This window comes from Brienomyrus brachyistius, chromosome 9 (genome assembly GCF_023856365.1).
Source record: "Brienomyrus brachyistius isolate T26 chromosome 9, BBRACH_0.4, whole genome shotgun sequence".
In the NCBI taxonomy this organism is placed as follows: Eukaryota; Metazoa; Chordata; class Actinopteri; order Osteoglossiformes; family Mormyridae; genus Brienomyrus; species Brienomyrus brachyistius.
Window position 1 is genome coordinate 6,883,415 of NC_064541.1, and position 25,917 is coordinate 6,909,331.

The 25,917-nt window shown below is 45.3% G+C and overlaps 1 protein-coding gene across 1 annotated transcript; it reads left to right on the plus strand.

Annotated features, from left to right (window-relative positions):
• The first annotated feature begins 1,761 nt into the window (after positions 1-1,761).
• Positions 1,762-25,206, plus strand: LOC125748621 (syndecan-2-A-like). Its single transcript, XM_049025009.1, has 5 exons — positions 1,762-2,169; positions 20,567-20,675; positions 21,899-22,038; positions 22,141-22,270; positions 23,917-25,206. The coding sequence occupies exons 1-5, from the start codon at positions 2,107-2,109 to the stop codon at positions 24,078-24,080; spliced, it is 606 nt and encodes a 201-aa protein (XP_048880966.1). The 5' UTR covers positions 1,762-2,106; the 3' UTR covers positions 24,081-25,206.
• Positions 25,207-25,917: the final 711 nt, after the last annotated feature.

Below are 25,917 nucleotides of genomic sequence, written 5' to 3' on the forward strand. Positions count from 1 at the left end.
AGGGGATGGGACAGGAAGAAGGGATGAGAAGAGAGGAGGGGATGGGACAGGAAGAAGGGATGAGAAGAGAGGAGGGGATGGGACAGGAAGAAGGGATGAGAAGAGAGGAGGGTGGATAATTGAGGACACAAAGGAGAACAGAAGAGGGGGTGGGGAAAGAAGCAAGGATGGGGAAGAAGAAGGGATAAGGAAGAGAAGAGGTGATGGGAAGAAGAGTGGATGAGGGAGAAAAGAGGGGGTGGGGAAGAAGAAGGGATGGGCAAGAAGAGTGCATGGGGAAGAGGAATGGGGAGTGGGAAGAGAAGAGGGGATGGGAAGAAGAAGGGATGGGAACAGAGAAGGGGATGGAAAAAGAGAAGGGGATCTGGAAATGTGGCAGGGCAGAGTATCCTCATATAACATGTAAAAATAATGAAATTGTACAATTTTTACGCTTTTATCCAAAGCATCAAAATCTTTTGGGAAAAACCCAAGTCAGACAGACGGTCCCTGTGACCGTTTGGGGTTCAGGACCGTCCTCAGGGACCCACTGGTGAAATCACCCTGCCGACCCTGAGATCTGAGCCAACTGCCTTCTGCGCACAAGCACAGCAACCTAACCCACTGAGCCTCATACTGCACCCCAGTAATAATGGTACGTCCTTATAAACCAGTCTGGGAAGATGTCTGGACCATTGTAGCATGTTCATTACATCATAGACGGGAGTCACACTGGGAGACAATTTCAGGTTGATTTCATGTTCAGAAGGAGCCATTGGTAACTTTATCAACCTAATAGGCTTGTAGTCTGAGCCACCAGACACAGTGCAGGACAGCATGGGGGGGGGGGCAGTCTCCTACAAGGGGCTTACTGGGGGGGTCATGATGAAAATGCAGGAATCAGGGTCCTTTTGAATAGCTGTGAAATGTTCTCTACAGTCAGGTCCAGTGTGTTATGCAATACACCCACACAAACTGTCATTCTAATTTTTTGTCATTAATTAAAGAATTTAATGTACCTTTCCCAGTTAATTCAATCTGGGTCTTCAGAACAGACACATTTACACGAACATCCCACGTAGGATGTCCCAATGTCTCAACACTGCACCTTACTAATCCGTAATCCTCCATAATACCCCGATGGCCCACATTTGCGTCCACATAAAGGGGAACACCTTAGCTTTACGGCTCAGAGCCCTCAGGTCACGTGCACTGATTCTCCGGGCTCTGTCTATATGCATGAATAATTGCTTCCATGCTCCACACTCACCTCTCAGTCCCAACAGTGCGATTGTACCATGTTTTTTCTAAATTTTTCTGCATTTGCAGTGTTTTAACATGAAAGCATGAAGACCTTTTTGATGTTTTTTCAGCAGTTGTTCACGTTGCTGGGTCTGTGAGCCTTACATTACTTTTATCATGTGTTTTCTTTTGGTTTAAAAAAAAAACTGCTGAATTTCTCGCCTTTCTAACTGCTACATCCCGGGTCACTTCACAATTATTTATCCTAAATTTAATATCAACAACTGACAGTTTATGTCTGGAAGCAACAATCTGTTGTGCATTATTTTGGAAGAATGTGATACAAACGAGTTTACGATCTTGCATAATGTGGAACCGACGCATAAGCCTGTTAATATTACTTATGTGATGATAAACATTTCGTAATATTAAGAAATAAGAAATAAAGTATTTTAAGCACATAAATTACCAGTAATTACTCGTGCTCAACAAACGATCCCGATTCAGAGGGAGACCCTTTCCTCCCAGTCCACATGCCATCTTTCCTTTCTTGCTCGTCACTCTTCTCGGTGCCTCCATATGGCCCGAGTCCCTGTCAGTCACATACGGCCCGCCGGCGGCTCTCTGCGCTATAAGCTGCTCTGATATGGCTGCGTCTGGTGGACAGTAATAATACCGTGCGACTCAAAAGAAAGAAAGACAGAAAAAGAAGAGGAAGACGCAGAAGAAGGGAAAGCGGCGCCGTGTGGGAAGGGAACGGCGTGCTGGATGACATAAGTGCGCTTCATCATAACGCTGGGAGCGTCTGAGATCCTGTAGAAGAAGTGAAAGAAGAGGGGAAAGAGTGCGCGAGAGTGACAGAACGGAAAAGCTGCGATCACCGGAATGATGAAGAGCATCTGGATCATCTTTACCATCGGACTGTCAGCTTTTCTTTCGGGAACCAGGGTAAGTGTGAAGGGGGATTCGGGAGTCGCCGCCAGCCCGTGTTACTCATCTCCCATAACCCCGGATAAAGTACTCCGGAGCTTTAAAGTCACAGACCGCTGCGCTTGGGCTCCAACGGTACCGTCCCGTCCCGATATGAGCGAAACCCTCCCAAAAACTGTGATTCTCCCGCTTTGATTAAAAGTGGAGAAGGACATCGGGCTGCGGTTTCATTGCGATGACAGTGGCGACATGTTCAGACTTATTTAAGTCTAATTAAAAAAAAAGAAAACAAACATCTGTAAACCATGTGTGTCATGGTTTTATAATACCATAGACTGATGGATACAAGTTTTCCTTATTTATTTACTCGGTTTCTTAGTAGATCTATAAACAATTGTTATTATTTTCTGATTTTGTAAGACCGATATAAAATGTGAGTGGGCTGATTGTGAAAAAAAACACACATTTTCCCCGGAAACACTGTAAACTAAATAAAGCCTACAGAGTAAATTCAGACATCTTTAGGGGTACTTGGAAAATCACAAGTTGAATACATTTAATGAGGTTCACCTTTGTGTCCTGTTGGGGTGGATATTATTATTATTATTATTATTATTATTATTATTATTATTATTATTATTATTATTGACTCCTGCTGACGTGATCAGTGTTGAAGAGACAGTCTGAATCTCTCTTCAATGAAAAGCCATTATTAAAAGCAGCGCAGGCTCTGAAGGTTAATTAATTAGATTAGTGCTTGCTAATACCCGTATTCAAGTGCTCAAACCTCAATGACTGTGGATGTTGCAGATGCCGTGATGAAATGATCTTAATTTCTGAATGCTTGTTCATAGGAGGTTCGGCTTTTCTCAAACGCAGGTGTAGTTAATTTCGTTTAGTTTGTTATCGTATTAATAACGGAACAGAACGAACGTTAATTGCTTGATTTGCTTTTGGGATTTGCCCGACACGAAAATCACCTGGAAATCAGACTTCAGACCCGGAATAAAATCAAATATGTTTTGAGAGAAATATTAAAAAGTATTTAAAAAACCATTACTTTGACTGAAGAATCATCAAAGTCTCAAGAAATTCTCAGATCTCTCAAGAAATCAATATTTAATAAACATTCCTTAAATATATATATATATATATATATATATATATATATATATATATATATATATATATATATATATATATATATAATTATTTATTTTATTTTATTTTTAATACTCATCGAATAAGAAATGGGGCGGCATGGTCCTCCGGGTACTCCGGTTTCCCCCCACAATCCAAAAACATGCTGAGGCTAACTGAACTTACTAAATTGCCCGTAGGAGTGCATGTGTGTGTGAATGGTGTGTGTTTGTGCGCTGCGATTTGCTGGCCCCCCATCCTGGGTTGTTCCCTGCCTCGTGCCCATTGCTTCCGGGATAGGCTCCGGACCCTCCGCGACCCAATAGGATAAGCGGTTTGGAAAATGGATGGATGGATGAACCATTAGAGGGAAAATTCTCAAAATTGTCCATAAATCCATCATTTTCCAGTTGCATTTTCAGGTCCGGATCGTAGGGGGAAATAAAAATAAGATTTATATTCAGCATGATTTAGTGCAGTGTTTCTCAATCTGGTCCTCAGGGACCTACAAACAGTTCATGTTTTTGCTCCCTCGCAGCACCTGGTAGGTAGCTGAGAGGGAGCAAAAGTGTGGACCAACTGTGGGTCCCCGTGGATTGGATTGGGAAATATTGGTTTAGTCAGTGCTGCAAGCCTTTGCAAACGATAATTAGTTAATCGAAAGCTGTCACCAGCCTTTTTCTTTGCAGTTGTTTTCATTTTGATAGTTCTTGTAAGCTGTGAAGTTGTCACCGCCCTGACTGGATGCTTTCTTTGCCTACGGTGGCGATGTCTGATTTATAATCACTAGAGTGCGGGCTGCTCTTCCTGGAGATGCACCACCCTGCACAGCTTAGACTGGAATGTGTGATGTAATTGAAATTTCAGAACTCAGTGTTGTTGAAACTTTTTTTTTTTTTTTTGCTACCATAATGCGCCACATTTCTTCACAGTGGTTTTGGTCAAAATTCGGGTGATGTGGGTGAGTCACCTCTCAGTAGAGCCTCGCTTGCTTTGGTTTTTGACACTCTTCAGCACGTTGTTTCCTGCCGCCCAACTTCTCTGAAACTGGTTCCTCTTTCTCTAGGCCCCGAATGCAGACACCGGTGTCCTATTGAATCATTGCTTTCCAGTAACTCACCCTAATCTTGAAGTGGTCTTTATTTCCACTTTATTTTCCAGTTATTTGTCGGTCATTTGCGGTCTGTTATTAGGATGCAAAGGGGTTTCTGGGTCGACTGGATGACACCAGGTTTCCTGGGAGCTGATTGGCAGGTCTTTTCTGTAGTTTGTTGACATTTTCTTGCATATGCTGTACTATCCAATGCACTGGGGTGATGCGTTGGGTTGGGTTGGGTTGCGTGTTCCCTCCTGGAGGTCAGCAACAGTCGAGTTAATTGGTGTGTCTGAATTACCCAGGGCCCTGAGTTCAGAGGCATAACATTGGGGCAGGCAGTGGCCTGGGGCCCTCAAGCCGGGAGGGGCCCCAAGGGCAGTGATTACATTCCACATTATAGCAACAAATCTGCTGAATCTGTGTATTTGCTTTTTCACAAAAGTGAACATAAAGTACTTGCGTTCATTAAATTCTCTGCGTAGGTATTATTAATTTCGACTTCACGCTAAAATAAGGGTAATAAATTTTATGGTGTCGGAGGAGGGTGAGTTGGAGACAGGCACAGGGGGGTGGGGGTGGGACTGATTTATGCCCTATTCCAGCCTATTTTGTCTTCGTTCTGGGGGGAACTTTGATAAATGATGCCACAGTTCATGTCTTATTATCCCAATAAAGAAGAAAGTAAATAATAGATCAAGAAGAAAATAAATAATACATAGCATACTGAACTAATCAGTCTGACTATCAGCTCACTATCAGCTGACTATCGTTTGTGAAACTTCCAGTGATTAGCAGCAGAAACTGCACACTGCGCCTCACTCAGCCCTAGATGACAAGCGTATTTTTTGCATTGCCCTTTGCAGAGCAATTGTGGTCTATTGTGTGTGCGTGACAAAACGCAGCAGTTAATATTCTGCAGCGTTTTACATTTTTAAAGTTGTAAAATTATTTTGTATCCAACTGACTTAATTTTAAACTTGTCAAATTATTTTGTTTCTGACCATCACAACAGTTAAGTGGCCCACTGGGAATTCTCCTAAGTCTCCCGATTGGCTACTCCGGTCCTGGTTGGGGGGCTCCATGGAGGTTTTTATTTTTTTGCCTAGGGCCCTCAGAGTTCCTAGAATTGCCCCTCCCTGGACTGGACACCAGCTCCAGTCTGTACCCTATTACAGACCGGGACATGCTCCAGGACCCCACAGCCCAAACCTGGATAAACAAGTAGAGGATGGATGGATGGATGGATTATTGTGTTTCATCACAAATGAAACATCACTGAACTTTCACATGACCCCCTTCGAATAAATTAATTGTTGCTATATTCTGTAATTAGCTTGCCAGTGTTTTTTTTGTTTAAGTACAGATTATATAAGCCCTTTAATACATATGACATGGAGATATTTAGGAATGGGGCGGCGTGGTGGTGCAATGGTTAGCACTGTTGCCTCACACCTCTGGGACCCGGGTTCGAGTCTCCGCCTGGGTCACGTGTGTGGAGTTTGCATGTTCTCCCCATGCATGTTCCTCCGGGTACTCCAGTTTCCCCCCACAGTCCAAAGACATGCTGAGGCTAATTGGAGTTACCAGATCTCCCAAGGGTGCAGGGATGTGCCCTGTGATGGGTTTGTGCCCTGCCTTGGGCTCCTCCCTGCCTTGTGCCTATAGGCTCCAGACCCCCCACGACCCTGAATAGGACAAGCAGGCACAGATATGGGTGAATATTAAACAGCATCCAAGACAGCACCCCCCCCCCCCCAAGGGCCAAGCAGTGATGCTGATACATGCCTTTCTGCTAGCACAGAATGGATAGTAATCTGCATTTTTAAATGCAAACATTTCTCGGAACACTTTTTCTCGCATCTGGACACATTCCTTCATGCTTTGATGTTGAATATACTGAACACAGTCTCAAATCTGTGTTGATAAATCAGCTATTCTTGCTCCGTATCTGGTGACACATGGAAATGGTTAAAATTGTCAAAAAAAAACCACAGTAAGTCCAAGGAGGAGCTGGGCAGGACGGCCTGTCTGTGTTTGCCTTATGCCGTTACTTGGGGAGAGCTGTTATGTCTAAACACATCTGCGGAGCGTATGTATGTTTGTTTGGAACGGCAGAGAGCACGCGCCAGTCCTCCCGGAGATCCTTGGCCCGTGTGAATTGTTTCACATACCAGCCGCTTTCCAAGAAGCCAACGAGTCTGAAGGGGAATCTCGCCGGCACTTCCTCTCAGCAGTCACTGCCACTGGAAAGCATTGCCGATTGGCTACTCATATTGCCTACACGCCCCACAAATGCCTCCCTACCCAACCCTACCGTAGGCTCTTAATTAGCTTTGCAAAATGGAAAGTTTGAAGGGAGACGATGGGGTTTGGTTCAGAAGGGGTTGATTCTGCCTGCTATAAGCATTTATCTCACTGACAAACAATTTTACATTAGGGGCTATTGTCATCCCTGTTATTGTATGTGGGGTTAGATGGTGGGGGACACACATGACCCTCGTCTTGTAAAGGGCTGCTGTGCTGTTCCCAGGTCAGCTGTGGTTTCTGTAAATCCTAGAATGACAATCGTAGCTCTTTATGCCAAGCGCAAGTGGCTGAGTTTTTGCATGCAGCATCAGAAAATATTGTGATGCTTCGCAGCCTGTTGCGCAGTGCCTGATCTAACCGAAGAAAGGTGCTGGAACCTTTAAGTTTACATCTAACATCAGACGGTGCCCTCACACAGTGGCAGAGCAAGGGGGGGGCTACTTAAAGACACACGATGTCGGCTGTCCGCAGTTCGCAGTACATCACTGTAACCCCAGCTTCACTGCACTCCAGCTGCTCGCCATATGCTGGGGCTGATTCAGACGCCGGCGTGCTTTTTGGTGCAGGGACTGGAGTAGCATGATGAATAAGTGCGACTCCGGATGGTTCCAGGCCAAGATGGAGGGGCGCCAGCCCCAATATGCCCCTGCCATACGGCCCCTACCAGGCGCCCGTTTGTGGGAAAGTCGCCGTTTGGGGAATTTTGTTCCAGATGATCCAAGGGGAATTAAAAAATCCTACTGGTCAGCCAAAGATAAAATCAGCTGACTGGTTTGTTTCCTCTTTCCAGTAAAGACGCTGCATAGATTCCACTGGTAACCATGAAGAAAGGCCTGGTCTTATAACTCCTGTCAGTGTTTTTTACTTCTGAAATGATAATGCTGCATCTTATTTTTATCGGTATTGACGTGGTTCTGTCTTGATTAATCAGCTGACTTGACATGGGCTGCCCAAAATGGCGTGATTCCCGCTCGGTTCTCCTGTCTGCCGTGGCCTTCAGCACCACACTCAGGTGCTGGTGTCGTCTTAGTGCTTCTCTGTCAGCTCATACCAACCCTCTTTGCAATGGGCACAGGCAAACCTTCTGGTACATTCCGTACCTTCTACTGTATCCTCTCAATGCATATATATCTGTCCCATCTTCTAGGTGCAGCTTGCTTGTACTGGGTAGGGCCCACGTTTGCCTCAGGAAGCGTCTTTGAGGGAAGGCGAGCAGAGAATTCGGTCACCTCTCTGCACACACTCATATACTCAGCTGTCATTTTTGCCCTTGTGACCTTCCTGTCAGCTTTAGCGAGTCTTGCCGTTCTCCTCTGACCTCTCCAATTAACATTCTCTCTATAAACTATAGGCACTGGGAAAATCCCAGGAGGGCGGCCAGTTCTGAGATGCCGGAACTGGCCAGTATGACACCAGCAATCACAATAAAAAAATCACTTCTATCACACAGCACAGCCAAAGGTCACCTGCACAGTGAGTGAGCCTCCTGTCCCTGTCTGATTCTCTCTTCAGGCTCTTTGGAGGATCGGGCTGTTTGCCTTAATGAGCCGGTGTACCTGAGAAACCGGCCACTGACTATATATATTTTTGCAAGTGGTAAATGCGTATAAAATAACTGTAATCTCCCCCTCTCATTCTAATTGTCTATTTTCCCTCTCTCTCCGATCTCTCACTCTCTCTTCCCCCTCTTTTCCTCACTTCTCCCTCTCTCCCCTCTCTCACTCACTTCCTTTATCTTCCCCCTCTTTCCCCCCTTTCTCTTCACTCTCTTGTCCTCTCTTCCCCTCTCTCACTCTCTTTCACCCTCTTTTCTTGTTTCCCTCTCTCTCCCATCTCTCACCCCCTTTCTCTCACTCCCTTTCTCTTCCCCCTCTTTTCCTCTCTTCCCCACTCTCACGCTCCCTTCCCTCTTACTCTGTCTCTCTCAATCTCTCTCACTCTCTCTCTGTCTCTCTCACTCTCTCTTCCCTCTCCTCTCTTTCTCTCTCTCTCCCTCTGTCTTTCTTTCCTCCCTCACTTCTCTCTCTCTGGTCATATGCCACGTTGCCTCATACATAATTGTCCAGACCAAGACAGCAAACTGCTGCCGTCGGCACATCCGGGGACGAATGCCGTAATGGGATTTAGGTCAGCCGGTCGTCACGTGGAAAATCGCCGCTGTCGTTCCCTCACTCACAGCACAGTCTGACCGCACCTCACTCTCCGCCGAAATGCATTTGTCCAGCCATGCCAATGCCAGCTCTCCCAGCACCTTCGCGACAGGTTACCGGTTTCATGCTACTTCCTGTAGCCTGGAGTCTGCTTCCTGTTGTCTTTATTACCCCTGTCCCTTGACTCAGATCACAGCCGGTTTTGGTATTACTGTAATAGCAAGCGCCATGACCTCTGTACCTCCTTTGGCTAGTAGCACACATGGAAATCTTCCTTCCATTCACATTTATGTTCATACTTCACCAAACCCTGAATTCTCAGAAATACCAAACGACACATTTTCCATAGCTGTGTGGGCAATGAACAAACTGGGGTAGCGGTGGCCTGATGTTTGGAGAACCGTGCTTGTGATCAGAAGGTTTGAATGCTGGTTTGAATCCCTGACCAGCGAGGCATCACTGAGATACCTGGAGCAAGGTACCACCCCCACAAACTGTTCCCTTGATGCTGAATAATAGCTGCCCACTGCTATGTCACATATGGGTTAAATGCAGAGGATGCATTTCATTGTTGTCTGCTGTGTCGTGTGTCAACAATGACAATCACTTTTGCTTCAAACCGTTAGCAATGTAGGGCTGATTTTTGCCTACAAAACCAACCTACCTGTAAGCGAACCTTACAGCCATGCTCTTTAATTTTTATCTCAGTAATTCACATTTAACTGCACATTTAACTGCACATTTAACTGCACATTTAACTGCACATTTAACTGCACATCATTCCAGCATGTGGGGGACCATGCGTGACCCAATCAGACAAGGCCAGTGACTCGACAGACAGTGGATACCACAAGTCAGCTCCAAAGGGGGACAAATCACAAGACCGGCCGATGCCCTTGAAATGCTCGTAATGTCTACAATCATAGATGGTGTCTCACAGCAATACCCAGATGTATTTGTGGTTGGTTTGTGATGGATTATGTTAACGTTGGAGCTGTGTATAGCGCCCTTAAGTAACGTATTAAATGCAGCACTTCCATCACCGGTGGTCACCTGTTTCTGGAAGTATCCTGTTTAATATACTGTATTTACCATTTGTAGGATCAAGTCCATTTTGTGGTCGTATCCTTTAGAAAGATTCCTTTGCCATTTTGATGGGTAAAAATACCCCCTTTTGAAAAAGAAATCCGAAAGTACTGTACATACATGGGCATGTTTTGTAAAGAGAGAGAACGGTAATATATACAGCATGTATTCAGGAACGGATCACATAGCATCACACAGCAAAAATAATCGTCTTGCAGTCACAAACCATCCTGCAGACTAAATCCTGAATGAGATTTCTGATACTTTAACCATAACCATGGACACAGGAGGGTGTCCCCCCCCCCCCCCACATACCTGTCCATCCATCTGCGAGGACACGCCAGTGTGCAGACCTACCCTAATCTAGCATGTGTTGCTGTACCTCAGATGACCCTGTAAACTGCTTAATACGCAGGGAGGTGTGTGTGTGTGTGTGTGTGTTTTGTTTATATTACATTTTGGGGTCCAAATGATATAAACCTGTGATTTTGACATTGTGGGGACCATTTTTCAGGTCACCACAAAAATCTGTGAATCACTCAGGGTGATTCTGACAGGCACTGAGGGTGACTCTGTCGGGCCCTGAGGGTGACCTTGAAGGGAACTCAGGGTGACTCGGCGTTCATCGTCTGGGTTGCCACTCTGACTTGTCCCTTAAGCTGTAGGTGTGAAATTCGCTGATGCTGTTCTTGCTCTCTTTCATTTTTTTGGAAGCCAAATGCATTTGTGTCACCAGTCTGTTGGGCGATCACCAGTAAACCACCCCTCCCTCACTGAATGACCCACCCCACACAGCCAGGTTTCTTTTATCGTTCACCTAAACTTTCTTTGCCCTGTCAGTCTCTTCGTCTCCTTTCCTCTGTCTCCTGGCTTCTCTCTTGCTCCCCCCAGCATGTCCTTCGCTTGGGCCCTGGGCCACACTGAGTACCGCATTATACTGTATTTATTCATTTCCAAAACACATCTCTCTCCCTCTCACTCGCCTTTCAATTAATTCGTCTTGCTCAGCCTGAATACAAGTAAATAACCAAAACGTTTTAACTGCGAAGAGCTACAAAGCTACAAATGTCAGCAGTAGAGTAATTCAGACACCTTATTGATTTCTGTGTGTAATTATATACAGTATTTAAGAAGAATTTTTTATATACACAAAAAGGGGTGCTGCAAGGGGGAGGGAGGGAGGGATAGGATGATTCCAAGGGCCCCTGGGTGAGAGGGAGCCTAAAAAATTTGGAACATAATTGGATTGGTCTGGGTTGGGGGTCCAGTGTGACACGTTCTCTCAGGGCCCAAAATCTCTTGCAGCATCCAGATATGCTGGTACTTTTGTGTCAGTGCTGACGGAAATGCCAAGATGTCACATGACGGCTAGAACATCGCAAAAACCCTCAATGCAGCCTGATTAAGATCTCAGCTGGTCTCCGATAGCAGTACATCGGGTCCCAAGGGCCGGCCACTGCAGCTCTTAGGGTTTGCATTACAGCCTTAGCGGCCCGGCAGCTTCCTTCGTGATGCTGGGACAGGCGCCCGGGCGTGTCCTGAGGTCCACAGGTCACGCGGCCTGGGGGGAGGAATGGGAAGGAGCAGGAATGGGCGGGGCAACTTTAATGTCGTAGCTGATGGCAGCACACACTGGCCCGAAATGGCTGCATCCAGGTACAGCACAGACATCCACCCTTCAGCCTCTTTGAAGGACTTGCTTAGTACTGCAGACTGAGAACCAGTGCTAACATAGTCGCTTCCTCAAAACGCTACTTTGCTAGAGTGCATGAGGTGAACTGAAGGCAAGACGAGATGCTTGCAGATTTAAATATCGGTTGAGACCTTTTCTACCATCTGCCAGTCATTAAGATCCGCCTTCGGCCGCAGTGCTTCTTTTCATACTCACGTGCGCCTCTGGCTCTTTTGAATTTGAATGAGATTTATGATGCAGTGAAGGGTTTGTTGTGTCATTTATTTATTCTGCCTGGCTGGCGTTGAAATTCCCAGGCTTGGGGGGGTGGAAGTTTATTAGTGGGTATGATGAGAGGATCTTTGGGCAGCAGCTGGAAATTTGTCTATATTATAAATCGTGTTAATGCCGTTTCTGCGGCAGACAGCATTCTCATCTTTTTGCCTTGTTCAAGAACTGTTTTTTAAGGCTTTTAGCTTTTTGGCTATTTTGGGTGATTATTTACTATTTAAAAAGGTTTATTTTTCCAAGAGCTTCTCCCGCCTGTGTGAATGTGTATATCCCTTTGCTCTGTGGTTAGTCTCTCTCAACAATTAACTATAGTAACCAGTTAAACAGCCATAACCAGGCTGCAAACCAGCATTTAAATTGCACCCTTAAGGTTCTCATTATAAGAAATAATGCCGCCTTTGTTATTGTGTTGCAGACTGTTAATTTAATTGTATTTCATCTGTCGCTATCAAAGGCCTGGCAGCAGGCTCTGGCGCAGGAAGGTGTGGGGGTCGTGCGTTCTTTTCACACTCGGAGAGCCTTTTGCTGTCCTACGTGGACGCTGGAGACCCACAGATTGCACTAAGCAGAACGATGTAAAAACGCAGATTGCAAAAGGGCCAGTAAAGTGGTGCCGTCTGTCACTGATGTCATGGTAAATCACTCCTCATGTATGAGCCTGGCTTATGTCACTAAGATCTTTGCCTGTCCCTAAAAACTGGTTTATGAATCATTAAATATTACCTGTTGAAGATGGATTTTTTTCTCTCTAAATAAATTTATTTCAATTTTCGCTTTTTTCAGTGTGAGATGAATCTAACTAAAAGGTGAATTTCTTATTATCCCTTTTACTCATGTTTACCAGGGGTGGCATTAATGGATTATGTATGTCAGATATCTATGTTAGATACACTATATGGACAAAAGTATTGGGACACCTGGCTATTACACCTGCAGGAACTTGTATGACATCCCATTCTAAATCCATAGGCATCAATATGGAGTTGGTCCCCCCTTTGCAGCTAAAACAGCTGCTGCTCTTCTGGGAAGGCTTTGTGATGTTGGACATGAAGGCCTGGTTCAATATCTACATTCTAGATCATCCCAAAGGTGGTCGATGGGGTTCAGGTCATGGCTCTGTGTGGGCCAGTCAAGTTCTTCCACACCACACTCACCCAACCATGTCTTTATGGAACTTGCTTTGTGCACTGGGGCACAGTCGTCTTGGAACAGAAAAGGGCCTTCACCAAACTGTTCTCACAAAGTTGTTTTGATATGCATAGATTGATTGTCATAATGGATACGGATGTTCTGTGTGCTGTTTAATTTCTAACATTGTGTTTAGTTCACTTTTTATTAAACTACATTCTATGGAAAACTGCCTATAAAAATTAATTGTTTTAAAAAGCAGTGCTCATTTTGAACAAAGCATTTGGTGTTGTGTTTCTGTGCTGATGGAGAGGTTTGGCTTGCAGCCTCTCTGTCATGGAATGTTCTGCCTCCCCAGCACAGAGGCTGACTTTCTTAATGGTCATTGGAGAACCTAAAGCCCAGCATTACAGTGTGCTTTTTTTCAGCAAGGCTTTGCCAAAGAAATGTTTGTAAATGTTTTTCGTATGCAAGAACACCGTAATCTGTAATTCCTGGCATTGGATATGGACCAGGAGGCTCTCCAAAAGTGTTTTGGGTAACTGGAGCTCCCAGGGGTGCATTTCAGAGAGAGAGAGAGAGAGAGAGAGAGAGAAGGAAAAAGATGGAACGGAAAAGTGAGGAATTTACAACTGATTTCCAGCTGAAATCCTCGTCTAAGGAGGGGTGTTTCCGGGCCTGTTCTTATGGAGCCTTAAATTAGCCAAAACCTGAGCAATCAATCAATGATCTGCGTTTGTGGAGATCGGGGGGCAGTTGGGGGTCGTCACAGGCGATTTGCAGTGTGGAAGAATCTCAGGAATGATAATAAAGGCAAATCAGCTGGAAGTATGGCAAACGCGTCGAAACTGGGAACAGGCCAGTTAAGGTTCTGCGGCTTGTGAACAATAAAATTCTTTCATTTTATTAAGTGGAAAGTTTTAAAAAGAGCACTTATTATTCTGAATATTAATGCACTACTGTATGTTTGATAGTTGCCCATACATCTTCTGGCAGGGGTACCGTACAGCCTGTCCCAGGCAGCAGAAAGTGCATGAAAGGGTAAGGTCTAGTCTGAATAGGACAGCAGTCCGTCGTGAGGCACGCATGCACAGCCGTGTACTATGGGTATAGAATAGAATAGAATAGAATAAACCTTTATTATCCCACGAATGAGAAATTTAGGTGTTACAGAGCTCTCGCACAAAAACGTAATATAGAACAATAGGAGCAGGTAGATACACAAAGATATAAATACAAATGTACAAAAAGTTTTGGAATAAATAAAGATGTACAGAGATATGTACAAAATGTACAGAGATATGTACACAAGTGCGGGGGTGGGGTGGGGTGTGAATGATCCTGGTTACAGCATGTGATATGTCAGTTAAACATATATGAGTAAAAAATACTCACGCTAAACTGTTATAATGTCTGACAGCCGCTGGTAGGAATGACCTGCGGTAGCGCTCCTTCCTACACTGTGGGTGTAGAAGTCTATTGCTGAATGAGCTGCTCAGAGCTCGTACAGTCTCATGCAGGGGGTGGGAGGTGTTGTCCATAATGGATGTTAGCTTAGACCGCATCCTCTCATCCCCAACCTGCTCGATGGATTTCAGTGGGCAGCCCAGGACAGAGCTGGCCCTCTTCACCAGTTTGTCCAATTTCCCCCTGTTCCTCTCTGCAATTCCACCACACCAGCAGACCACAGCATAAAAGATAGCAGATGCTACCACAGTGTCATAGAAGGACCTTAAGAGAGTCCTGTTCACCCCAAAGGATCTTAGCCGCCTAAGCAGGTGAAGACGACTTAGACCCTTTTTGTAAACTGCCTCAGTGTTTGTAGACCAGTCCAGTTTGTTGTTTAGGTGAACACCCAGGAATTTGTACTCCTTCACCGTTTCAATGTCCAGACCCTGGATGTTCACCGGTGTAGTAGGAGAAGACTTCTTGCTGAAGTCAATCACCAGTTCCTTCGTCTTGCTGGCATTAATATGAAGATGGTTCAGTTCACACCAGCTGACAAAGCGATCGATGACCCCCCTGTATTCCAGCTCGTTCCCCTCTGACACCCGACCAACAATGGCAGTGTCGTCTGAAAACTTCTGTAGATGGCAAGTGTCCGTGTTGTAATTGAAGTCCGCAGTGTATAGGGTGAAGAGAAAAGGGGCGAGTACTGTTCCTTGTGGGGCCCCCGTGCTACAGACTACCACCTCAGACACACAGTCCCGGAGTCTCACATACTGGGGTCTCCTGGTGAGGTAGTCCGTAATCCACGCAGACAACTGATGGTCCACTCCCGCTCCCTCTAACTTCCCCCTCAGCACTGAGGGCCTGATTGTATTGAAGGCACTTGAGAAGTCAAAGAACATGACTCTCACAGTGCTCCTAGCCGTCTCTAGGTGAGAGAAGGCCCGATGCAGCAGGTAGATGACAGCGTCATCCACCCCGATGTTCGGCTGGTAGGCAAATTGCAGCGGGTCCAGATCCCTCCTGACTAGCGGGCGAAGGTGGTGAAGTACAATCCTCTCCATGGTCTTCATCAGGTGTGAAGTCAGGGCAACAGGTCTGAAGTGGTTCAGCTCCTTGGGGTGCGTTGTCTTTGGGACCGGCACCACGCAGGACGTCTTCCACAGAACGGGGACCCTCTCCAGACTGAGACTGAGGTTAAAGATGTATGTGATGACCTGGCACAGTTGACCTGCGCAGTCCCTCAACAGTCTGGAGCTGATTCCATCTGGACCTGCGGCCTTCCTGGTTTTCATCTTCATCAGCTGACTCCGCACCTGGTCAGTTGTGATGGAGAGGCCACAGTGTAGGTTGTGGGTGGGTGACTCCTGCTGAACGGCATGGGGGGGAGGGGCAGTAAGGCCGTTGGGGGACAAAGGGGGCAGATGAGGTGCCGCCAATATCCCCGGTGCTGTGACTACTGTGGGGGGTTGCAGGGAGGTGTGAAGGAGGTGTGATGAGCTCTGGTGGATAGGGGGGGGTTGGGCTACTGAGTCAAACCTGTTAAAGAACTGGTTCAATCTATTAGCCCAATCCTGGTCGCCAGACTCCGGATCCCCTCCACTCGCCTTGCTCCGTCCGGTGATGATATTAAGTCCCTTCCACACCCCTCTTGTGTTGCTCTGCTGGAGCTGCTCCTCCAGCTTCCTCTTGTATCTGTTCTTTCCCCGCCTTATCTCTCTCCTTAGCTCCTTCTGGACTCTCCTAATTTCCTCTCGATCTCCGGATCTGAAAGCCCTCCTTTTTTGCTCCAGCAGAGTCCTCAGGTCTGGAGTCAGCCATGGTTTGTTGTTGGAGTAACACCGTACTTTCCTAGTCGGTACAGTGTTATCCATGCAGAAGGTGATATAATCTGTTATGCAGGCCGTCAGACTGTCAATGTCCTCCCCGTGTGGGCTGCATAGCACCTCCCAGTCTGTAGTTTGGAAGCAGTCTTTCAGTGCCAGACTCGCCTCTTCAGACCATTCTCTCACATACCTTGTAGTGGGGGGTCGTTTGCATACTAAAGGTATGTATGAGGGAACCAAATGGACCAGGCTGTGATCTGAACGACCCAGTGGGGGGAGGGTTGATGCTCTGTAAGCGTCCTTAGTATTTGCATACAGTAAGTCCAGTGTTTTGTGTTCCCTGGTGCAGCAGTCCACATACTGGGTGAAAGTAGGGAGAGTTGAGGACAAGGAAACATGATTAAAATCCCCAGAGATGAAAAAGAAGGCTTGGGGGTGTGATGTCTGTAGCTGGGACACCACTGTGTGAATTGTCTCACATGCTGCTGCCGCATCTGCCGTCGGCGGAATGTAAACAGTTATCGCGATGACTTGCGTGAATTCCCGCGGCAGGTAATATGGTCTGATGCTGACCGCCAATAGCTCCACATCCCGTGTACAGCATTGCTCCTTAACACTGATGTGCCCCGGTTTACACCATCTCTCGTTCGCATACATCACAATCCCCCCACCTTTCTTCTTGCCGGTCTCCTTTCCATCTCGGTCCGTTCTCACCAGGTGGAATCCCGGTACAGTTACGTGTGAGTCTGGAGTGAGGTGTGTCAGCCAAGATTCTGTATAGCACATCATGCTCACCTCCCGGTACTCTCTCTGAAGTCTTGTCAGCGCCGTTAACTCATCGATCTTATTAGGGAGAGATCTAACATTCCCCATAATGATCGAGGGTACCGATGGTTTGTACCTTCTCTTCCGCTCTCGACACTTAACTCCAGCTCTGCAGCCCCGTCTCCTCCGCCGCAGCTCCCTGGGGATCTCTGGTCTTTCCCTGGGGTGTATCGGCTGGTTACGAAGCGCTAACAGCTGATCCCGAGTGTAAACAATGAAGCCGCTGCTTGAAGAATCTCCGTATACCGGGTAAAACAGTCCGTAAATGATTAAAAAACATAAAAGTAAGTTCACAAGTTGCCTTTGACTAGCATACTTTTGATTAGTTGAAAGAAAAGGTGAAAAAAACAAGGAAAATAGATAAGATAGGTTAAAAGAATAGAAGGTGGTCAGAGCTGCTGTAACTAGCTGCCACTCTCGTGGCGCCATCTTGAAAAAAAAAAAAAAAAAAAAAAAAAAAAAAAAAAAAAAGTAGTAGTTTAGCAGCAGTTAGCCTAACCACATTATTTTGGGCTGAGGCAGGAAATCTCATCTGACATTGTAAGAACTTGCAAACGGCAGATAGACGGAGTTCAGATGCCCCAAACCTGCCGATGTGAGGAGGTGGTGATGACACCTACGTAATGCTCATGGCCACTATTGATTATTCCATATATGGTTATCGATGCTAATCTCTGCAAAGTGTGGAGTATAATTTATTTTTAGTGCAGCTCAGGGCAATCGTAACTGTACCACAAAACTGGCAGTTTGACGTTGTGTTTTTACCTGCTCCCTGACCTCGTTCTGCTTGTTCTGGCGTGAAGTCACATTTCCTGCAGTGGCACTGCATTGTAGGGCTTTCACTGACTCAGAGGCACAAAAGACTATCTTGACGTGAGACGTTACTCCAGACTTGACTTGGAGCTTGAGTGGTAAGACTGGAGAGTTGTTAGTCGAAAGTCATTGCCTTGTTCCCACCTCTGGAGTTTCCTAGTGTATTAATAGTGTATTCTTGATCTCCTAAATACTGAGGTGAAGCTGCGTGGTGAAGTGTTTTAGAAGATTCCCCCCCCTTCCAGTTGCTAGCAGGTGAACTGCAGATTGCTGTGGAGTACAGGGTGGGGGGGTGGGCAACATGGTGAATTCCAGCAGATGGAGAGTTTCCTTTCTGGCTGGGGGCCAGGCAGCACCTGCCATCAGCACAACAATGCCGGCCTTGTCCTGGGTCCCTGGCTGGAGTGAGTGGATGGGGGGGGCAGGAGGAAGCAGTGGGGACGCCTCAATATGCAGGCAGGTCTGTACTCTGGAAGTGCAGACTGTGTGTGTGCAGAGCGCTCTTGCGTTCGGCGTGTGAGATGTGTGTGTGCGTAGGCACAGGAAACAACAAACCTCATGATTTCCTTTAATGGACCCGAACCCACTTAAACAGTTTAATGAAATACAGGAATTCTCAGTCTTCTTTTAACTACACCTTAAATCGTTTAGATGTGAAAAGAGGGTGAAATGCCTTGATGTGTTTCCTGTAATTAGGCCGACTGTAGCCTTTGCTGAGAGTTCATTTAGCCACTGTACCACATGTTTAAACGGCTTCATTTCAGTCAATCACTGTACTGCGGTTCAGCGTTTGCACACAGCTCAGTGTGTCTCATTCTGACCAAATAACTCGCCATCCTGTTTTTTTCATTAATTCAAAGCTTATCTTTCCCTCAGGAAGTGTGGAGATGGAACAGCAGGGAATGCTGACGGGTTTGAGATTCTAACGGCCCGCCGGGACATCCCCGACAGGCTCCTGTAGTGTTTACTGAGACGGGGGGGGTAATGCTTTGGGAAAGGGGAAGATGGATCGGTACTGCAAAGAGCAAGGACACCCAGCAATTAACAGGCAAGGCAGGCAGCTTTTAAAAGGCTTACAGGGAACCCAGCGATATGAAAAGGGATATTTTAAAGCAAGGAAACAGCACCAGTTCATGCCTAAGGATTGCTGTGGCGCCCCCTAGAGTACTCCATGGGTCTCTCCTTCAGCTGCTTGTACCATGCTGGATATATATTCCTGGATAGTTCCGTTTACAGAAATGGTGCTGTCCCTGTTTATTTAGCCTTCCTCCTTAACGAATTCATGCGAAATGTAGCACATGAGTGTCTGGTGAGGAAGATGTGCGAGGAACCGAGTCTGAGCCTTTAGTGGAGTCAACAAACAAATAAATTGTTGATTTGATTGCCGAAACCGGAGGAGCGATTTGATTTGAAAGCCCGCCGTCGTGCGCCGGAGTGCGGCCATTTTTAACTCTCTTTCCTTTCCGAAGGTGTCCTGCCATGGGCCCCATGCTAGTTTGTCATTTCAGCTATCCTCAACCTGGGAATTGACATTTTTCTCTTACATCCTCTAGTCGTTCTCTTTTTCTGTTTTCTTCGCAAGAAAAGACATGAATATCAAATCTGAGTTGCTTTCCAGAATCTTCCAAGCATCTGGACAGAGGTCAGTATAGGCAGGAAGGCAGGCTTACTGGGTAAAAGGTGAGGAGAAGTCAGTGGCCTGGAAAAAAACCACAGCCCCCCCCCTCCATATTATATATAGATCGTACCCAATCTGTATGGCAGAAGCAGCCCTGGGGAGGGCCAATCTCGGGGGCCCTGAATGGTAGTTTCCATGGGGTTGCAGGGCTATTTGATGGCTTGAAGAGGTGATGCTGGCTCACCGCAGAGGGGAGGAGAGACTGAAAGGGAGGGAGGGAGTGAAGGGGAGGCTTTTTCTGGGGAATGGGGAGGACCCCATTGATGGTTTTGTGCGCAGTCACGTGGTGTTTTGGTGAAGGACTGGGAGCAGGCCTTGCAGAATAGCCGCTGCTTGTTTACCTTTGACAACGTGACAACATCAGGTCCTGGCAAGGAGTCGGCATTCCTCAAGGAATAATCCATCTTCTGTAAGAGCTTCCCCTGGGCATGAGACACTGGGAATGAGGCAGGGGGCATCCCGGACCCAGATCGCAGGCACACATGGGATCACACACGTACACATAGCCTACTTCCCGTAGGCTTCTGAGGAACCCAGAGAAAACCACAAGGAGAACTTCCACATGCAGGGGTGACATAACGTTACTACTCTATAAATGAGTAATATTGGTAAAATGTTCATGTTTGAGGAAACCTGTTATTCCGATGTCCCCATTTGAGCTCTGTTGCTCATGCAGTGAGTGTATGGCGTGTCGCCGCCCTGGTGGCCAGACAGTAAATGCCCTGCTGCGGAGCTGTTTTCCAGTTTGAGATGCTGCTGCTGAGCCTTCCTGCCCTCAGAGATTGAAAAAGCATGTTGTTTTTCACGGGCTGCTGGGCCTCTGGTCATCGATGGTGTTCAGAAGCCTTAAGAACACTGGCAGATAACAAATAAAGCAGACGGTGAGCGTGGGGCGGAACCTCATTGGATCGATGTTTGTGATAATGCTGCGTTGTTTCTCCCATCTGCATGCAGATATGTGTGAAAGCCCTGAATGAAGACGGCTACCTAGAAAACTGGCAGTCTGGAGATGGGTGGTTCGATGATGATGATGATGAAGATTTTGGTTCCGGATCAGGTTCTGGTGAGGGATGCAGCCTATTATTTTGACATTATGGAGGCCATTTTTTCAGTTTCCACAAGGGGAAACTCAATTTTATAAAAAACCGTGACTGCAATCAAAAAACTAAAAATGCCAAAAATCTTGTATTTTGTTTGGTTACTTATGGTTAAGGTTAGGGCTGGATGGGGGTTAAGGCTGTCATTGTTGGGATTAGGGGGTTGGTCATAGAAATGAATGGACAGTCCCCACAAAGATATGAATACAGGTCTGTCTGTGTGCACGTGTGTGTGTGTGTGTGTGTGTGTGTGTGTGTGTGTGTGTGTGTGTGCATGCATGTGTTTGTGGCCCTCTGTCATTGTGGGATCCTGTAGTAAAACTACCTTCCAGTCCCTCCACCTTTTCAGTATCTTTCTGCATGTGTACATATACACTGTATACATGTATTTAATGTGTTAAAGCTGCCAGTCCAGTAAACCATCACTGAGGTTCTCTTGACCAGAGGCACACAATGACATCAAGCCTGGCACTGGCAATAATAACAAGATCACGCTGCAGGTCGACCACCACAGTGACAGAGTCTCATGTGTCGTCGTTAGCGATTGGGGAGCGTGTGTTTGCATCATTACGACTCTTCGATTGGCTCCTTCTTAAAGTGGATCCTCCATGTTTCCATGTCAACCTGCTGACAGACATGTAAATGTGTCAGTCACGTCTCTAGGACGCGTCTCGGCGCTCTGGGCATGTGCGGGCCAGCCGTGCCTCTCAGGGGCACCCTTCGGGCTTTTGCCACCATCTATCGTGTGACTTCTCTGAATGCTTACTGGCTGGGGTCACCGCCCTGCTCCGGTAGCATGTTTTTGCGGGCACTGCCTTATGACACACCTACCTATGCGAAAGGGACGTCCCCGTCGGCTTTATGTTACTCCTGAATTAATTGGGCTGTGTTTTGCTTGGCACACCAACGGTACCGCATTCCTTACCATCGTGTCTTTGGGTAGACTTAACCCTTTCCCTTCCAGAGCTGATTTTTATGACGCTCATTAAAGCTTAATATAAGTGGAATGTTGTGTTAAACACTCAAACATAACAGTAACATAATCGATCTCCATTCAGTTCATGAACTTTTATGCCTTGTGTTTTGGTAGATAGACACTTTATTAATAATTATTTATTATTTTGAGCAGAAACGACAGCGGAAACCAAACATGAATAAATGTGAACCGCTTTCTGTTTCCCCTCCGGAGACATCTTTGTAGACCCAGGCATCGAAAATGTCACTGAGCACGCCGTGTTCTTAATTCCTGGGACGCACCCCTCCCTGAGGTCTGGCAAAGCAGCCGTGGCCCAGGAAGAGATGCTTACGTTCAGGACTCTCAGGACAGAGGTGAGTTCGCCAGGGCTGTTCTTGGGGCAGGAGTGGGGGGACCCTGGGGGGAATCCCGACTTCCATGCAGGCACTTTCATAGCACCTTCTTTTGCTTCTCAGACCACTGTCCCTCCCACAAAGAACCCGCTCAGGAGGAATGGGGCCCCAGGAAGCAGCAGCAGCCCTAATCTCTATGGGGGGGACAAAGTAAGCTCAGAAAGCCTCTTCCAGAGAACAGAAGTCCTGGCAGGTACGTAGAGCCTGTGATGCTATAAAAAGTACATATCAGATTTTAGGACTTAATCTGTCCCACATTGAGCTAACACTATACAGGCGTCATTTTCCCGAATCTAATCCGTTACGGAAAATATGTCTTGGGAATATTTGGAACGTGAGGGATATCTGAATTTTATGATTAATGTTTATCCCAAATTGGAATACATACAAAGATTTTAATATGATTGTCTTTGGGCTGACATACAGTGCTCACAGAAAGTCTTGGGAAATTCATAAAAATGTATTGGTTTAATAATAATAAAAGTCCATTGACTTGCAATGTTTAACATAGCTGCGCATACACTACCAGTCAGAGGTTTTTACATACAATGAGAATTTCTAAGTTTGCATGTTACTCACTTAACATTTACTAACCATACACTCAATATTCTTAAATAAATTAATGTACAGTATGTTCACCTTTATTAGTATGAAAATGTCACATCTTTGATTCATCAAAGTAACCTCGTCTAGCAGGTATAACAACAAAGAAAATGAAAGGAATTCTTTCTACAAGGGACATTAAATACTGCTCTGGTTCATAGGATGAAACACTTAACTTGTGCATTTAATGTTAAAGGGCAGCCTAGAATTTGACTGTCATCACCATGCAACCAGTTAATAGGGTGTCAGACATGCCTCTTACACACTCTTTCCATGTTATAAAGGAAACCTGTTTTATTTGACTTATATTTTCATTTATAGTTGTTCACTCGACATTTCAATGCTTAGCAAGGATAGAAAATCTGCAGTTTATGAAATAAATGGAAAAGTGGCAAAAACTTGGCATGTGAAGAACTTTGACTGCTGGTGTATCTTCTACTCGGACATTTTCTGTTTAATAAGTGTCATAATTTTTTTTACTCACTCATTCAGTTCTGTTTGTCCCATTTTTATTATAATAATTAATTGTAATTGTACTCATTGGCTCCCAAAGGGAACCATACACAAATGTTTGGTGTTTACGCGCACACACACACACACACAGACAGACACAGACACACACACAGACAGACGCAGACACACACACACACAGACACACAGACAGACACAGACACACAGACAGACACACACACACACAGACAGACACAGACACACACACAGACAGACGCAGACACAGACACACACAGACACACAGACAGACACACACACACACAGACACACAGACAGACACAGACACACACACAGACAGACACACACACACACAGACAGACACAGACACACACACACAGAAAGACACAGACACACACACAGACAGACACAGACACACACACAGACACACACACACACACACACACAGACAGACACAGACACACACAGACATACACACACACACACAGACAGATGCAGACACACACACACAGACAGACACACACACACGCACACACACACTTTCTAGATTTATGCATGGAATTCATGAAAATATCCCCTGTTGTTTTTTGAGAGCGTTCCTGTTCTACTTTGATAAAGTTATGAAAACTTAAACTAACAAAACATCCCATCTGAAGTTTCCCAAGGATCAAATCACCTCATGTGAATAAAAGAAGGAGCCTCTGCTGCTTGTTAATGCATTGGCTTCGGCGCGGACGACACTCACACTCTGTCACTCTGCGGCTGCAGCTGTCATCACAGGTGGAGTCATCGGCCTCGTCTTCGCCGTCTTCCTCGTGCTGCTGCTGGTTTATCGCATGAGGAAGAAGGACGAGGGCAGTTACGAGCTGGGAGAGCGGAAACCGACCTCTGCGGCCTACCAGAAAGCCCCCACCAAGGAGTTTTATGCATGAACTAAAAGCGTAGCATCGGCATATCATGAAATCTTTGATGCTGACGGATAATTTTTTAACAAATAATGGTTGGTGATTCCTTAATGTAATTTGCTGTACCTTATACCTTCTGATCAAAGGGCTTATTTTATGTCCATGTATTTCATTTGATATATTACATTAACAGCTAAAAAAGAAAAGACCTTAATTTTAATCAATATTAATCACAAAGAAATTAACCAACTCTTTTTAGGGTGTTTAAATGAGAGGGCGAGCCTATGAATTCATCTTTCCGTGGTTCCTTTTTATAGGCAACTCCATGGTATATCTGGGATTGCTGAGAGGTATTTTATTGTCTGTTTTCAGCCTGGTCACTTGCCTTTAATGTAGTTAATGGGGCTGTCGTGTCTAATGTTCATTCAGATATTAAGAAATGTATGTATCGCCCCCCCCCCTTCCAGCTTTAAAATCACATACAATTCTTGCACAGAGCTGAATACAAAATTCAGCATTTATATCAGATATTTAATATAAGAAAGCTAAGAACTAAAAAGATGGTATGGACGTCTTGTACTTTTTTACGGCTCTCCCCACACAATGACTCGTTTTTATGCAAAAATGGCCAAAATAAATGTTGAAGAACTCCCCTTTTCACAGTTCCGAATGTTGCCAAAGTAAAAATTTTTTTCGAACTTTCTGTGTTTTTAACTTTGCCTTTGTTAACTATAGCAGTAAAGTGAACATAAGTGAACCCTGTACATTGAAGTTGTGCAGTAGCACCTAATTTTGTTAAAGCTTTTTGAATATAGTCACTGTATTGATGTGATATTTCCGTAGGACAAGCGCATTGTGTTTCAGTCTAAAATGCACTCACAAACTGACTGTCTGATTGGCATTTATGCACTTGCAGTTCATAGTGACACTGCAGTAAGTTCAATAAATTCATTTTTATTTTCAGCCCCGAAGCTTGATTGTTCGTAAAAAGAAATGTGCAAAACTATATTTGCAAATGTCATAAGCTCTTAAAAGTGCCTTCCGTTCTCAAAATGTGCTAGTTCCTGTTTGAATATGGCAGACAAAGTTTGAAAGCAGACAGTATCTGTATGAGTAATCTGAAACACTACTGAATAAACATTGTGGCCTGTAACAGCTTTCGATATTCTGGAGTTTTTGCTTTGCTCTTTTTGGAAGGTATTTCATTTATTTAAAAGGTGATTTCTGATTGTTCATGAGCTTTGAAGCTGGGTGCCACTCACTGAATATGCGCTTGCACGTTAGCACCAGCAATATAACTGGAATTTCTTAGTCATGTCACTAATGTGACTTAAGTTCCAATTGTAATTATAATCGAAAGCCAGGACTACAGAAAACAATTCGCTGTAACCTTTGAGTAATTGTCACTAACATGATTCATCCACATACACTTTATACATGTACAGTATAAGTCAACTTAAGTCTAACTAATTTTTTTTTTGTTTAACGAATCTGTTGGAGTTTTTTGAGGAAGCTACTCAGGAAGTTGATGATAAGAAGGCCTATGATGTCATCTACTTAAATTTCGAAAATTCTTTTGATGTTGTCCCCCACAAGAGAGTCCTACTTAAACTCAAAGCGACAGGTATTTTAGGTACTGTAGCGACCTGGATTGATAACTGGTTAACAGATAGGAAACAGCGAGTAGTTATAAGAGGCACAATGTCACAGTGGGCCTGCGTCCATAGTGGGGTACCGCAGGGTTCGATTTTAGGACCACTATTGTTTCTAACTTACATAAATGATATAGATACCAATATTTACAGTAAACTGGTGAAATTTGCAGATGACACCAAGGTGGGTGGTGTAGCAGATACTGAATTAG